This window comes from Apaloderma vittatum, unplaced genomic scaffold (assembly GCF_000703405.1).
Source record: "Apaloderma vittatum isolate BGI_N311 unplaced genomic scaffold, ASM70340v1 scaffold40816, whole genome shotgun sequence".
Classification (NCBI taxonomy): Eukaryota; Metazoa; Chordata; class Aves; order Trogoniformes; family Trogonidae; genus Apaloderma; species Apaloderma vittatum.
Window position 1 is genome coordinate 1 of NW_009724103.1, and position 13,435 is coordinate 13,435.

General features: G+C 41.6%; 1 protein-coding gene across 2 annotated transcripts; it reads right to left on the minus strand.

Annotated features, from left to right (window-relative positions):
- Positions 1 to 3,629: 3,629 nt before the first annotated feature.
- Positions 3,630 to 12,056, minus strand: PARL (presenilin associated, rhomboid-like). Of its 2 annotated transcripts, XM_009872349.1 has the most exons (8): positions 11,939 to 12,056; positions 11,447 to 11,552; positions 10,279 to 10,374; positions 9,097 to 9,246; positions 8,591 to 8,661; positions 7,173 to 7,274; positions 5,526 to 5,623; positions 3,630 to 3,958 (listed from the first exon to the last, which is right to left on the minus strand). In XM_009872349.1, exons 3-8 carry the CDS (start codon positions 10,322 to 10,324, stop codon positions 3,841 to 3,843), a joined length of 585 nt encoding a protein of 194 aa, XP_009870651.1. In that variant the 5' UTR covers positions 10,325 to 10,374; positions 11,447 to 11,552; positions 11,939 to 12,056; the 3' UTR covers positions 3,630 to 3,840. The 2 variants fall into 2 exon arrangements, with proteins under 2 accessions (XP_009870651.1, XP_009870650.1); XM_009872348.1 differs by lacking the exon at positions 11,939 to 12,056 and having other exon boundaries at positions 3,633 to 3,958; positions 11,504 to 11,549.
- Positions 12,057 to 13,435: the final 1,379 nt, after the last annotated feature.

Genomic DNA, 13,435 nt, shown 5'->3' on the forward strand with positions numbered 1-13,435 from the left:
TGGGTAGGAAGCTCCGTGTTTGTCAGACGAGCGATCTCTGCGGGAGAGGGAGCAGCTTCGCAGTGGCAGTTTCCCATCGCTGCGTACAAAAACCCACCTTAACATCCCCCCCTTACACAGCAAGAGTTTAGCCGCCTCGCTTGGAAAATACTGCCTTTGGACCAAAACTTAAGCATCTGTTATACAGCTTAATATATGGTCTGAATCACTCACCGTTTGTAAAAAAAAAATACACCCTCTTTCATTCTTTATTATTCTTTATTCATTTTTTTTTACATTGATGTTCAAAACCAAACAGTTGTCCTGGCGCAAACCGCTGAATCCGAGTTACATCGGGGGATGATAAGTCTGGCTTTTGAGATTTGACATCTTATGTAATAAGTGGCTACAGGCCATCGTGCTCCGCCACAATTCCTCGTTCAGTGGGCTGTTACAGAAAAAGCTGAATCTCCCAGCACGCCACCGAAACTGTGAAATGTAATGCGGTAAAAGTAAAGAATGCAGGCGAACCGGGATGCCCACCTATTAGAAAATCATCTATTAAAGGGTCACTAGATGGGTATTTTATTTTTGAATGTAATAATCTAGTTACAGGTGGTTATCTGGTGAGATCTAGTGAGAAATGAATCATGTAGTGGAACTTGAAAAGCTGAGCTATTGCTTTATTTCAGTTGAGCAGTCTGTGTCTGTACCATACTAGCAGCTCAGACTTCAGATTTTTGCCAGCTTCTGGTGGGGAGGAGAGCCAGAAATGTGAAAAAGGGCTGAGGCAGAACCTCTCCTTGAGTGTTTGGCCTCTCTTTGAAACACAGTTACCAAGAGATGGAAAGGAATCCCTTTGCAGGTGATTCTGCCGTCCTCGATATCTGATATGGCACTTGCTGGTGCTACTGGCAGTTCTGATTTCACCCCCTCACGTGTCACCGTTAGGGCAAGGAGCCTCAGGAATGTCAGGTAACAACATTTCAGTCCCACACGGAAGTTTTGACACAATGACATATGGGATATTAGATGCTACATTGTATTTGTTGCTTGAAAACCCACAAACACAATTTTAGGCATGTGCAGGGATACACTTCTTAATTTTCTGATTTTTTTAAAATTTTTTTTCTTCCTAAAATGATTTGCATAATAATCTTTAAAAATAAATCATGTTTGAGTAAAGTGCAGAATATGAGAAATAGACTTTACGGCCACAGGAGAAAACAGAACATCCGCTTTATCATCTGTTATCACTGGCACGGTACAAATGACGCTCTGATCCTTGTTCCTAGGCCTGACTTAGCAAAATACGTTGGAGAATAAATCGGATGTCTCTGCTCTCCCTGTGCCTGCCACTTCCTAGTACTGGGTTCAGCTCTGGCGCTTGCATCTCGGAGCCCACCTACAGCATCGGGGAGTGCTTGGAGCAGCTGCTCATCATTTGTGCCAGTTCCATCCTACAGCATATCTCAGACAGGGAAAGAAGAAGCTGGATACGATTAAAAAGTTGTCTGCACTTACAAGAGATTTATCATGATTAAAAGCTGGGGGGAGGAATACTGCAACAGCAAGACAAAGCGAAGCCATCAAATCCGAAAGCAAACCAGCTGTTGCTGCCAGGAACAGGGGCTGAAAGCTCAAATAGACAGCTTGTTCTAACAGCAAGATGCAGCAGGTTGCTACACTGAAATAAAATATTCCTCAAACGTGGCAAGGCCACAGCAGCCTTTCCTAAAGCTCTTGAAAAATGATGGATCATGTCTCTACACGCCCTAACCATGGCTTTAGGGTTTTGCTGTTTTCCTACATGAATACTAGCTGCTGTCCCTGCCAAATGTGTGCATAATTACCGCATTGTATTTTTATTCACAATAACAAGCTCTTTGAAAAGGGATGGGGGGAGGAGAAAAAAAAAGTCTCTTTCCACGTGGTTAGTTTTGTTTTAGGCTGTTGATTGTTCTTGTGGTTTTGTTTTCTTCTGGGTTCTGGTTTTTCTTTTTTCATTCTTCTAATTTCTTCGCCGTTCAAAGGTGTGACTAAATATTAAGGTACTGGCATCTACTGATGCCAGGTGCTGCAGGAAGGACATAAAGGTGTCTTATTTACTCCAGTGAGCTGTCCCAACTCCAGGTTTCTCCTCGTATGACTGACTTGAATATTGACTTTCCTATTGGAGTTTGAAAGTAGTTTCGGGCCAGAGCAGATAGTTTAAACCCAGTGCTTGGCTGTGCAAATGTCTTCTGCACAATCTCATGTATGTTAAATACCTCCAGGGCTTCTATAAATGAGGAAGGTTCAGGTATCGAATACCCTTTAGGAAGGCGAATGCTGTTAGGCGTAAAATTAAGGTGAAGCTTACACATGAGACCCTCAAACCAGGAAAGAAGGGACAGATTAGAAACAGAAATCCAGAAAGCTTCTGGAGGAAAACAAAGGAATATTACATTCCAGCTCTTTTAAAGTTGACAGGCACTTAAAAGAACAAATGTTCAAGTGTGTCCTTTTCTAAAGGAGATAAAAAACTTAGACTTGAGCACCGGCCTGTGGCAGTAAGGGAGTTTACAGCAATTTTGTGCTCCATCCTTTATTACAACTGGCGCCATTTAGGTTACGTTTCCTCTGGGGATGAAGAACATGTATTTTCTGCAAGGCGCTGTTGTAAAGTAAAAAGGCACAAATTGTTGCTTACAGAGCAATGTGTTCCTTGGAAGCTCGGTCCATCTGGAATGACTAATTCAGCCTGCAGGGAAGAGTCTAAACTCAGCAGTTTGTATCTGGGTGGACTTCTCAGCCCTTTACAAGGCGGGTGGTAGCCATCCTTTCAGGACCGGCATACCCAAAATTCAAGTTTTATTTGTACAACAGGAACAATGGCCATGGTACTACCCTGGGGCTGGCTGTATTAGTTACTTCTGGTTACAGTGTTGCTCCTTTTCTGCACCTCATCTATTTTTGCTGAAGCTGCTTGTTTTTCTAGAACTGGCACGATATGAACCAAATGTTACCATTTTAAAATTCTTAGGAAAAAAAAACAATAGAAGGAAACTAGCAATAGAGCACAACTTAAAGAAAAAAAAAAACAACCCCCCCTCCCCCCAAGGGTACCCCCCAAGGGTATTTTACCACGCACGGTAAAATACCCAAACCCACAGTATAAACCCTTCTTCTACTGCACATAATTATGAAAAAAATCATCTTTGTAGTAAATTCCAACACTGTGACGGTATCTTGGAAGCAGAGAGAAATGAAAAACAGGTTGGCTGAGCCACAGCTGATGAAAAAAGCTGGACCCATTAACCAGTACGTAAGCTTTGGTAAACAATCCCACATTGATTCATGTATTTAAAGTTTAAGACCAAAAGAGACAACTGGCTTATCTCACCCCACCTCTTCAGTAATCAAGACCAGTGAAACCTGATCACATCAGCCTTACACGAGTCCAATCTGTCTAAATCATGACTTCTAGGAAAGCACCAAGTGTGATCCATTAACTTCCTCAGCTTTAAAAAATATTTCTCTTTCCAAGTATTACCCACTTATACCCCATCTTGAAGATTTTCGGACAGAGCTTTTGGTTACATCATTGCAAAGCTTTTTATTTTTTTTTAATTCCTCCTTTAAAAAAAATGTGATGCAAATTGTTTACCTCAGAAAGCAGTAGGATAAAAACCTTTATTGTTCCACTTTTGTCAGAGTTCATTTCCCACCATTGGGCATTTTTGTAACTGTAATTTACACAAAAACCCCTCAGTTCCATAGAGGCTTAATGTGGAGTAGCAAAAACTCCTTCCAAACCAATTCAATCCTATGTGTTCAAGTAATGTACCACCTGGGCACAAGGAATCTCTAGGATCAGAATCAGTCAGGTCGTCCACCTCCTCCCTTTCTTGCGTTCTTTGTCCTCAGGTCGTGCCAAGCTTTCACCAGCGGTTCTCTGTTCTTCCATATGAGCTCGTGGCCGTACGTCACGTACCACCTGAGAAAGAAAATACTGGTTAGAGCTAACTGCAACTTTTCTCTCTCTCAGGAACAGGCTGGTCACTAAAATCAAGTAACTCGAATGCTCAGCATTGGAGACAAGATAAACTGAGGCAGAAAGTGGCAGGTAAGCTACTTGTTCTTTTGTCTCATAATAGTTAAATTCTTTGTGTTCTTGCTTCTCGGTCCCGAGAGTGAATGGTTTTCACGCCTTTAATTTCATGCTCTCGTGAGTTCTACTTAAATGGAAATAATATTTTGCATCTTTAATCTTAAAAACAGGGCTGTTGGTTACACTGATGCTTACTGACAACGCCACGTACGTCCTTCTCACGTGTAAAAGCAACTGCCCCATAATTAACAGCCACATTCCATTCAAAGTGAGTATCCTTCTATAAGCATCTAAGTGAAGACTTAAACTACTTAAGTGTTCTAGTTTAAATTTTTATTCCTACAGAACTGTATATGCTGATAAAGGAGTATCAACATGTGCTTAAGCAAGGGAGAGGTTATGGTGGAGAGAAGAGGTGGGAGGGGAAGCGACCACATGGAAATAGCCTGAAGGTCCTCCCAGGAGCCTCATCTCACACCTGAGTCCTGATTAACAAAAGCACGTTTGCACGGGCCATCAGGCAGTGCCAGGCTCCTTTAAACTACATGACCACAAAGAACATATAGGTAGAATATATGTGGGTGAGGAAGGCAAAACATCATCTCAGTACACTTTGTGAGGCCAGAGGAGGGGTGACTGTGCAGCACCAAACTCACTGACACCAAAGCCAAGAAACGGCAAACCAAGGCGACCCAGTGTCTAGAACAAAATACAAACATCCTCTACCTGTTCGTTGTCTGGCCTAGTTACCTCGCAGGCAGGCTTTTAAAATGTCTACATAAAATGTTTAAAAATGTTTTTAGCAGTAAGTGTGCAAATCAAGACAACCTTGTGACTGGGCAGAAGGGGAAGAGCTCACTGGGTGATGGAGCTGAAGCGTGGAACAATGCAGAACTGTTTCCTACAAACTGGCTTCTAGCAGTTCTTCCCAATTAGGAAGCCTCCACAAAAAGACAACGCAGCAACGCTGGGAAACAGCAGTCGAAGCTGCTCAAAGGAATTTGGCCTGAGCGTATAGCGACTCTGTAGCTCCCTCTAAATTGGCAATTAGAGGGAAAACACCAAAACAAAGACATTTTTCTTAGCTGTTTAATCCCGAAGTTATTTTAATTTGTCCATGCTGTGTTTTTGCGAGAATATTTTCTGCCTTGCGACTCTCTTCGACGTGCCGCGAAGAGCAGGACAGAGACAGCCAGCCCAGGTTACGCTGACAGGACAATGTGACATCTGTCATTCTAAGGCATTCAGCTCCATTTCTCTGAGTTCTGAACATCTGCTAACGGTATTTGCCACACAATTTTACAGCGCTACAAGGATAACAGTGAGCTGTCTTCAATATTACTTTATGGAAAAAAAAAACCCCACCCCACAGTTCAGGGATAAGAGGAAGAGAAAAAAATTGGATGAATTTAAATAGGAAATAATCAGAAGTTGTTAGTAAATACAAACTCACATTCCAAAGAGAGCTCCTCCAAGATGTGCAGCATGATCAAAAAGTCTCCAGCCTAGGGCAAGCCCTGCAGTGTCAAATGCAATTATGGCTTTTAAAGCCTGGAAAGGAACCGAACATGGAACAGACAGGATCAGTCACTGCATGTAGTGGCCACTGATCAACAGAGTTACCTCTTCCAGCACAGAGCAAAGATTTGGCACCAAAAACCATCGCATAAATGTTATATCAAAGCAGTAAGTGTAAAAAAAATAAAAATGGTTTTAGAACAACAGACTCAGTCCTTAGCTGTACTGTGCCACCAAAATATAGGCTTGAGCAGCTATGGAACCGTGTCAGGCAGGAATGTGTCCTTTACAAACAGTCAGCCTCTTCAGTCTGCAGTTCTAAAGCTACACCTACTTTCCAAACTCAGGTCAGAATAATAATAGTAATTAAAAAAAAGTTACCTGAAAGAGTACATGCTAAAAAAGACACCACAAAATCCACAACTGCAACTTTCTCACTCACTAATTCTGACACAGCTTAGATTTATGTGCATCCGTCTTCCCAAACACTTCATTCAAAAAGACCAACAGATTTAATGTTAGGATGAAATATTACTTTAAGTAGGATTTCTTTCCTTATTAGATGTGTTGGAATAGCAGCTATGTTGTTACATTGGCTTGTTTATTTAGAAATATAATTACAGAGTAGGGCTAAAATTATTCCAATGTTTATACTGCAACAGCAAATCCTGCTCTTGTTTTACTGCTGCAGCGAGGACTTCCTCAAGGCAATGCTCTTGGTGGCTCTGCTGCTATTTCTACCCTGGTGAGCTTTTTTTTAGGAAAGATGCAGTTAAAGGCTAGCATGCAGAAAAACAAGTCCACTGAAGCAGAGGTGCAAGGAAAACATGAAGGCTACATTGAAGAACACATAAACTTTCCTTGCAAAAAGTACTGAATCTCACGATCTTGAAACAACAAAGCTTAATTGCTTTATGTAAAACAGTAAAACAACTTCAAGTAGTGGACCACGGGTGGATTAAGTTGCTTTAATAAGTCACGATACGCAGGAGAAGCTTTTCTTAAATGGGGCAGCAGATGTGCTTAGGGGAAGATACTGAAACAAAAAAGGAGCCCTAGTAGTACACATGAAGAAAAGCCTCAGTCGTTTATTTCTAATCCTGACAGTGTTTTCACAAGTACCAAAAGATGGTATCGAAATGAGGAGGCAGGTATTCTGCCAGGGCTGGAACGTCATTTCCCTTTGAGAAGTGAAATTCTGCTTTTCCCCAGTTGATAAATTTTTCTCCAAATAGAGTGTGTCACTATTAGATTAACCTACACAAGTTACAAAAAAACAAAATTCACCCATCGGAACACGTGTATGCAGGTTTCTTCAGACTGATGAACCTGAATCCCTCCCAACTTCTTTCACAACTTGACGTCAGATTTGAAACAGACCGAGAGAGGATGGAATTTAGGATGACTGTAAATTCACTGCACCCTTGTGTGGTGACCGCCCTGAACTGGTCTTTGGGACTCCCATAATTTCTCTTTCAAAGAGCTTTGAAACCCAAACGAAGAGGACACATGCTCAGATACAGGAGAGGTACAGGAAAAACGTTTTAAGAGTAGGATTTCTTTGAAGTTCAAAGGCACTTACGCTTCCTGCTGTAAATGTGAGCATTGGAAGAAATATGATGGCTAGTTTTGCTTCTGGCATCTTTGTACACACGGCTGCAAGGACAGTCATTATAGCTCCTGACTGCAAAGACATCAACACACAAGACAGTAAGCTGAGATGTTACATAAGGGAAAATACATTTTGCTGCATGTGAACCCGTTTGGCTTTTATTTTCAAATGGAGCCACGTGGCAAAACCTCAAACTACAAAAGCGCTACAGCAAAGCTCAGAATAAAAACAAGATACCATTACTTAATTTCAAAACGTGAAATTATAAATACTGGGGAAAAAACATACCCTCGGATACTTTTGCATAATTAAGATTTTTAGGCTAACAATTTACGTTAATATGCTTTTCCTCCCCAGAAATCTAACACAGATTAATCAAACACAGGCATCTCAGATGAAGGGAATCATTCTGAAGCTTATACCAAAACAAGGAAAATAACAGACAGACAGGGACAAGAGACCTTTTGTCAGTGAAACAAGCAATTCCCTGGCCTGTGCTAAGTTGACCACGGGCTTTTGTATCCATGAAAGATCTCAACGGAAAGGCTGTGAATACAGTCAAATAATGCAACATGTGGCAATTTCAGTAAGTTCCGATCAGTGAGACTAATGGAAGGTAACTTGCTTTAGATAGAGTTTATCCACAAGTGATACCAAGAATTCTAACTTCAGGACAGCTCAACAGATTTTTATTTATTTTTTTTTAATTTCATTCCAGTTGAAAAGTAAGAATCTGACTTTTGGCTTTTTTCAAAATTACTGAGTAAGTTTAAAAAGCCTTTAAAACCTGGCAAGTGACTGGCTTCACCTCAAACTTAGAGCAAGTGTTTTAAAATCTTCTCTTCCTAAAAATACTTGTGAAGGACAGACACGTAAGGCCAGCACCTCCTCAGCCTGCTCAGATCTTTCCTACCGGGAGATTTTTGGCAGGAGCGTTGCCCTTTCTGCACAACGTGCCCTACAACTTCCACTAGTATCACATGCTGCTTTCAACTGATCGCGGTCTCTCTTTCTAGAGCAGTCTACTTCCAATCAGAGAAGCCTCGCACACAATTATGACCTAACATTTATGAAATAAGCTACGGAACTCAACTATCTGCTTGGTGACAAGAGGTCCTGCTGTTACGTATTTATTTACAAGCCATTAGCATTTCGTGGCATTAGTTCTGGGCTGCTGCTGCAAGAAAGCTAAAATATCTGAAGAACAGAATTGTTGAGGTTAGCAAAGACCTTTAGGCAAGTTGTTGCACAGGAATCGCTGCCTGTCACTTGGTTTTGGTAAACCTTCCCAGTTTCTGTTATCCCAAATATACCCTTGGCTTTTAAGCAAGCTGAAGAATAGATCAGGCTTTGAAAATGGCTTCACTACGGTGTTCTGAGATACTTACAGCTCCAAGGGATGGTTCAAACCTTCCCGTTGCCATTTTGGCAACGTAACTGACGAAAGTGGAAATAACGCCTAGAAAGGAAAAATGATTATCGGAAATGATACCAAACACATCAATGTTATCGTGTCAGTACAACAATATTATCTGAACACCTCCCTAAAGAAGCTACTGTAGGTGGCATCGTTTTAACTTCAAGTTTTAACTTGAATTAATTATCATCTTTGTCCACAAAGCTCTCATTAGTCTGTGTTAAGGGCTAGTTCATTTCAGCAGCTCAAGCATAAATTCCAACCAGATTCTTTTATTGCCACGGTATTCTGAAGCCCAATACCTCAATCCCATCAGAATTCTGTATGACAGCAAGTACTGCAGTTAGTGCAGAGCAACGCGTGGGACCGAACAACGGCCGCCCGCCATCACACATCTCTTCACCATCAACGCCCTTTACTTGCATGAATACGTATTTGTATTTTTCAAGTGATGTAAATGCACATATTTAACGTTACCAGCAGAAAGATACACTGCAATGAACTGCTCAGATCCCAGAAGAGAGACAACGCTGCTGGAAAAGCTCCACAAAACATACATATTCGCTGCCATGTGGAAGAGAGAGAAGTGACTAAAGGTAGAGAGCAGCATGGGAGAACACAGGGCTTCTACAAAAGAGAAAAACAATGAGAGAAAAAAAAGTTAGTGTTGTTTCAAATCATGTCATGCAGACTAGAAACCTAAAGACAGACAAGATAACTATGCTTGAAATTCTCAAATATAAATGCTATAATAAACCCAGAAATGTAACAAATTTCAAATCCCGTGCAATACCTTTTGAAAGGCAGAACATACAACCCAGAGGCGTGCAAGCTGTACAAACAGCTGCTTTACAAAGTCTTATTTACGTGCTGGGGAACACGTCATATAAAACATTTATCTTGCAACATGTCTCCTATGCTCTGGAAAGGAAAAGAGACGTTTCCTTTATGTATGTATATGGGGAAAGATTTTTAATACAATAGATGAGCACCTACATAAAATTATTTTGCTACAGAGATGGCCTTGTGAAGAAAAAAAGTTTTTCTTTTTAAAAAGGAGCCTTGAAAATGCAAAAAAAGCCAATTAGCAGGTTTGAAGGTTAACATTACTTAAAATAGGAGTGTTCGGGGTGGCTGATGCTCAGATCTGCGTAACAGCGATCTTCAGCCTTGGGGGGATGTGTGTGGAATCGATTTTTTCTCCAATTTTTCAGCACAAATTAAGAGGACAGCAGAAATCACTCTCCTAACACGTACATCTCATCCTTTTAATTCTTATCTCTATTGCAAAAATGAAAATTAATTGTTCTGCCTTTAAACAGTAGTAACTCACTTTCCTAGTTAACCTCTTCAAAATATTTCACACATCATGAAATCCAAGTGTGGGGTGGGTTTGTTTGTTTGTTTTTTTAATGCGACCCAAAGCACAGCTTTGACATAAGGACTTTGTACACAACACACAAATGCTGGCAACAGTTTGGACAATCCAATATTTGGAAAAACCCCAACGCCTGGTCAGTTTGTTTTTAAAAAATACAACAAATCCATCACTTTAACTTCTTTTCCCCTTCAAAGCCACCCAAAGCTTCTCTGGTATGACTGGAGGTTCTATTCTATCATTTGCTGATGTAGAAGTCACCCAAATTACTGTTCACTTACTGGAGGATGGGTCTGAGGTGAAATATGTAAACATAAACCGTCGCATGCCGGGCAGTCTCCATAAACAGAATACAAAGACATTTGCAGCTATAATACCTAGGAAGAAGGAAAAAAAAACCCCAAAGTTACGAATGTTAACAGATCATAACGCTTAGTGTAAGCAAGAACTCAAATGTAAGCTTACAAGAATCATGCTATTTCTTCACCATTCCCTTAGAAGTAGTACCCACTTCTTCACAGAGTTTAGAAAAAGCAAACAAAAATTACTGAAAGCTCTATTTATATAGTGGAAGCCTTCCAGAAATATGACATTTAATTCTAGTTTAACATACTACGTAATGAATATAAGAGTCTGCAAAACCTGTACTGAAGCTGTTCAAGCTGTGGTTTCAAACGACTAGAAACATTAAAGGGAAAAGGCAACTGTGATTACAGAATGGTAGATACCACACAATTATTCTGTTTGAAGCCTGCAACAGGATGTAGGAAATGTGAAAAACTACGATATTTAAATCCTAGAACCAAAATTCCAATAGATCTCTTCTTTTGACACTCCACCATGTTCTTCCACCACAGGAAATACCTTCCCTGCGCGCTAAACCAAGACGTTGCAGAACTGTCAACAATTTCAGCGCCGTGAGCCCAGCCTTGTTCTGGCAATCAAGGGTGAGGACCCGCAGGGCTCGGGGTCTGCCAGCTGGAATTTGTAATGCTCCTTGGATTAACCAGCTGTTGAGGGACCTTCTAGAGACTACAGAATATGAATCTTCACCACCACAGGATCTGTATCTTTATCGTGACCTGGCCTGCACGTTGAAGAGCAATTCAAAGCCTCCTGACTGCACTTGTTAATTGAGTTGCTCAAGGTTTTGTTTCTTTTTTAATATATTTGGTGCGTTCAGTGGAATATATACACCCACTCCTTCCAAAAGCATTTGCTGTTTTTCACAGTTGCTAAGAAAAAAACGTTGCTGGGAGAAGGTTCTACCTAATTCTCCACACCCTCTCGCACAGATGCACAGGATTATTTTTTTCAGCGCACAGAAAAAAACAGTTTGTGAGAAGGAAATGCAGCAGAAATAGTGTATGTGCAGGTGGAAGTTTACACGTGCTTTGTGCCTAACCACCTAACCGTGGTATGAAAGCCACCTGTTTTAACACACCGTACCTGTTTTGCCATATTTCTCTTCCTGTGAATGTCTAATACTTGTAAGCTAACACCAACCTGTCACGGTCCGCTGGCCCTCCGTCAGGCTATTCCACCAGCTGTTAACCTGAAACGGAATTGTACGTCAACGACAAAGGCAGAGCATTTGCAATTTCAAAAGCAGTCACGTAACAGTCTGCCTTTGTAAGAATGGGAAGCGCTTGTTTGAGATCTGCTAAGCAAATCAGAGTTTCTTGTTTCTGACTGGTTTAGCTTTTCAGGTTGGCACTTCCCTGCTCAAGGTCAGTTATCTACTCTCCTTTTCATAAATATACCAACGCAGATGAGGAGTTTCTTCAAAAAAAAAAAAATAAAATCCTTCTACACAACCTCGTGGGTTTACCTCTTTAAACAAGGATCCAGCCCATAATGCTTACTTCAGCAGATTAGCTAAAGTTAGCGTAAGCCTCGACTAAGCTCTGCCCTAATGCTGTCCAGCAAGACACCACCCACCTTGGAGAGATCCCACTTTTGTGCCAGGGTCACTTTTGCGGAGGTGGCTCACAAGATGTGGAATCCATTCCCCCTTGCGTCCAGCTCACCCAGCCCTCCGCCAAGTTTAAAACCCCTGAAAAAGTTTATTTTGAGCGCAGTCAGCCCACAGATAAATTCCACCCCCCTTTCGCTTGCTCAGCTTTCAGAATCATTTTGGACAAATATTTTATCGATAGCTCAAGGGCCTTCCAACCATCCCGATGGGGACAGTGTCACAAAATTATCTCTAGGTTGGAAGCAGGGGAAACTAATGCTGCTTGAAACAAACCATTTGCTATTCGGCATCAAAATAACAGCTTCATTGCAATTTTTTGTTTACTTCTCTAGCACCAGGATACAGATTTCCTACAATTTTGTATTTCCCACAAAGCTGTCCAGTCCGAGAACGCTAACCAGCCGTGATTTTTTGACAAGAAGCAACTGGGGGATTCTGACTTTTTAAAAATAGAATTTGACAGCTGAAGATGGGGATTTAAGCCTATTAACAACAGGACAGTTTTGTGAGGGTTTTTTTTTGGATAGCTAATCGCCAGATCTTCTCCTTCGAGGTTTTGAATCACACAGCCTGACCTCCAGTTCATATGCTCCGAGGAAGGCAGACTCTGGAGCAGGGTAGACTGAGATCAGGCGTTAGGAAGAACATCACCATGAGGGTGCTGAGGCGCTGGCACGGGTTATCCAGGAATGTGGAATTGTTTAAGGCCAGCCTGGATGAGACTTTGAGCAACCTGTTCTAGAGGGAGGTGGAACAAGATGATCTTTAAGGTCCCTTCCAACTCAAATGTTACAAAACCAGCTCCCCTACGTCCTGCTCCAGCTCCACACTCATCCCCACAGCCCTCGGACAGGCAGATCTGAAAGAGGAATCAAGCCTGGTCTATCACAAGCCTCGGCAGTAAGCTTGAAACAAGTGTAAAACACACGTGCATGCTTAGCTTAGCTTTAAATACACTTACGGAAAAGGCAATGACCGATACTTTTGGGATGTCAACTCACTGTATAACAAGTCTTGCAGCACTTATGTTGTTCTTGCTGCCCAAGCTCTGAAGTATCTCCATGGAAAAGTTACTTCTCATAAAGAAACAAACGTCTCTAAACCCTCGTATTTGAGACGCAGAGGTTGAAAATATGAATGCGTTTCAGGGGCCAGAGCATCAAAAAAATCATTTTCTGCTCAATGATCAGGTTCTAAGCCAGCTCTGCCCTCTTTGGGAATTGATGTTAACTTCTGAGAACACTCACCACGGCAAGAACCGAATTTTTAACAGAGACAAAGCAAACCGTACCTAGCTCCGTCAGGTGAGCTGTCACTACTGCCCCCTCCTCCCTGCCTTTCGGCATGAGGGCGGTATTTTGCTCCAGCACAGCTTTAGCAGCTGTGAAGGACGTTTTTCTAGAGCGAGTTCTCTCAATTCCTCTGGCAAGGAGCCCCATCTTCCTCCGCTCGCCGAGGAC

Bases quoted from the DNA above. Each gene is read 5' to 3' on its own strand.
- PARL (XM_009872349.1), bottom strand. From the start codon at position 10,324: ATGCGACGGTTTATGTTTACATATTTCACCTCAGACCCATCCTCCA. The intron at 9,247-10,278 runs GTAAGTGAACAG...TCTCTTTTGTAG, and splicing joins CACCTCAGACCCATCCTCCA to AAGCCCTGTGTTCTCCCATG. The intron at 5,624-7,172 runs GTAAGTGCCTTT...GTTCCTTTCCAG, and splicing joins TCACATTTACAGCAGGAAGC to GCTTTAAAAGCCATAATTGC.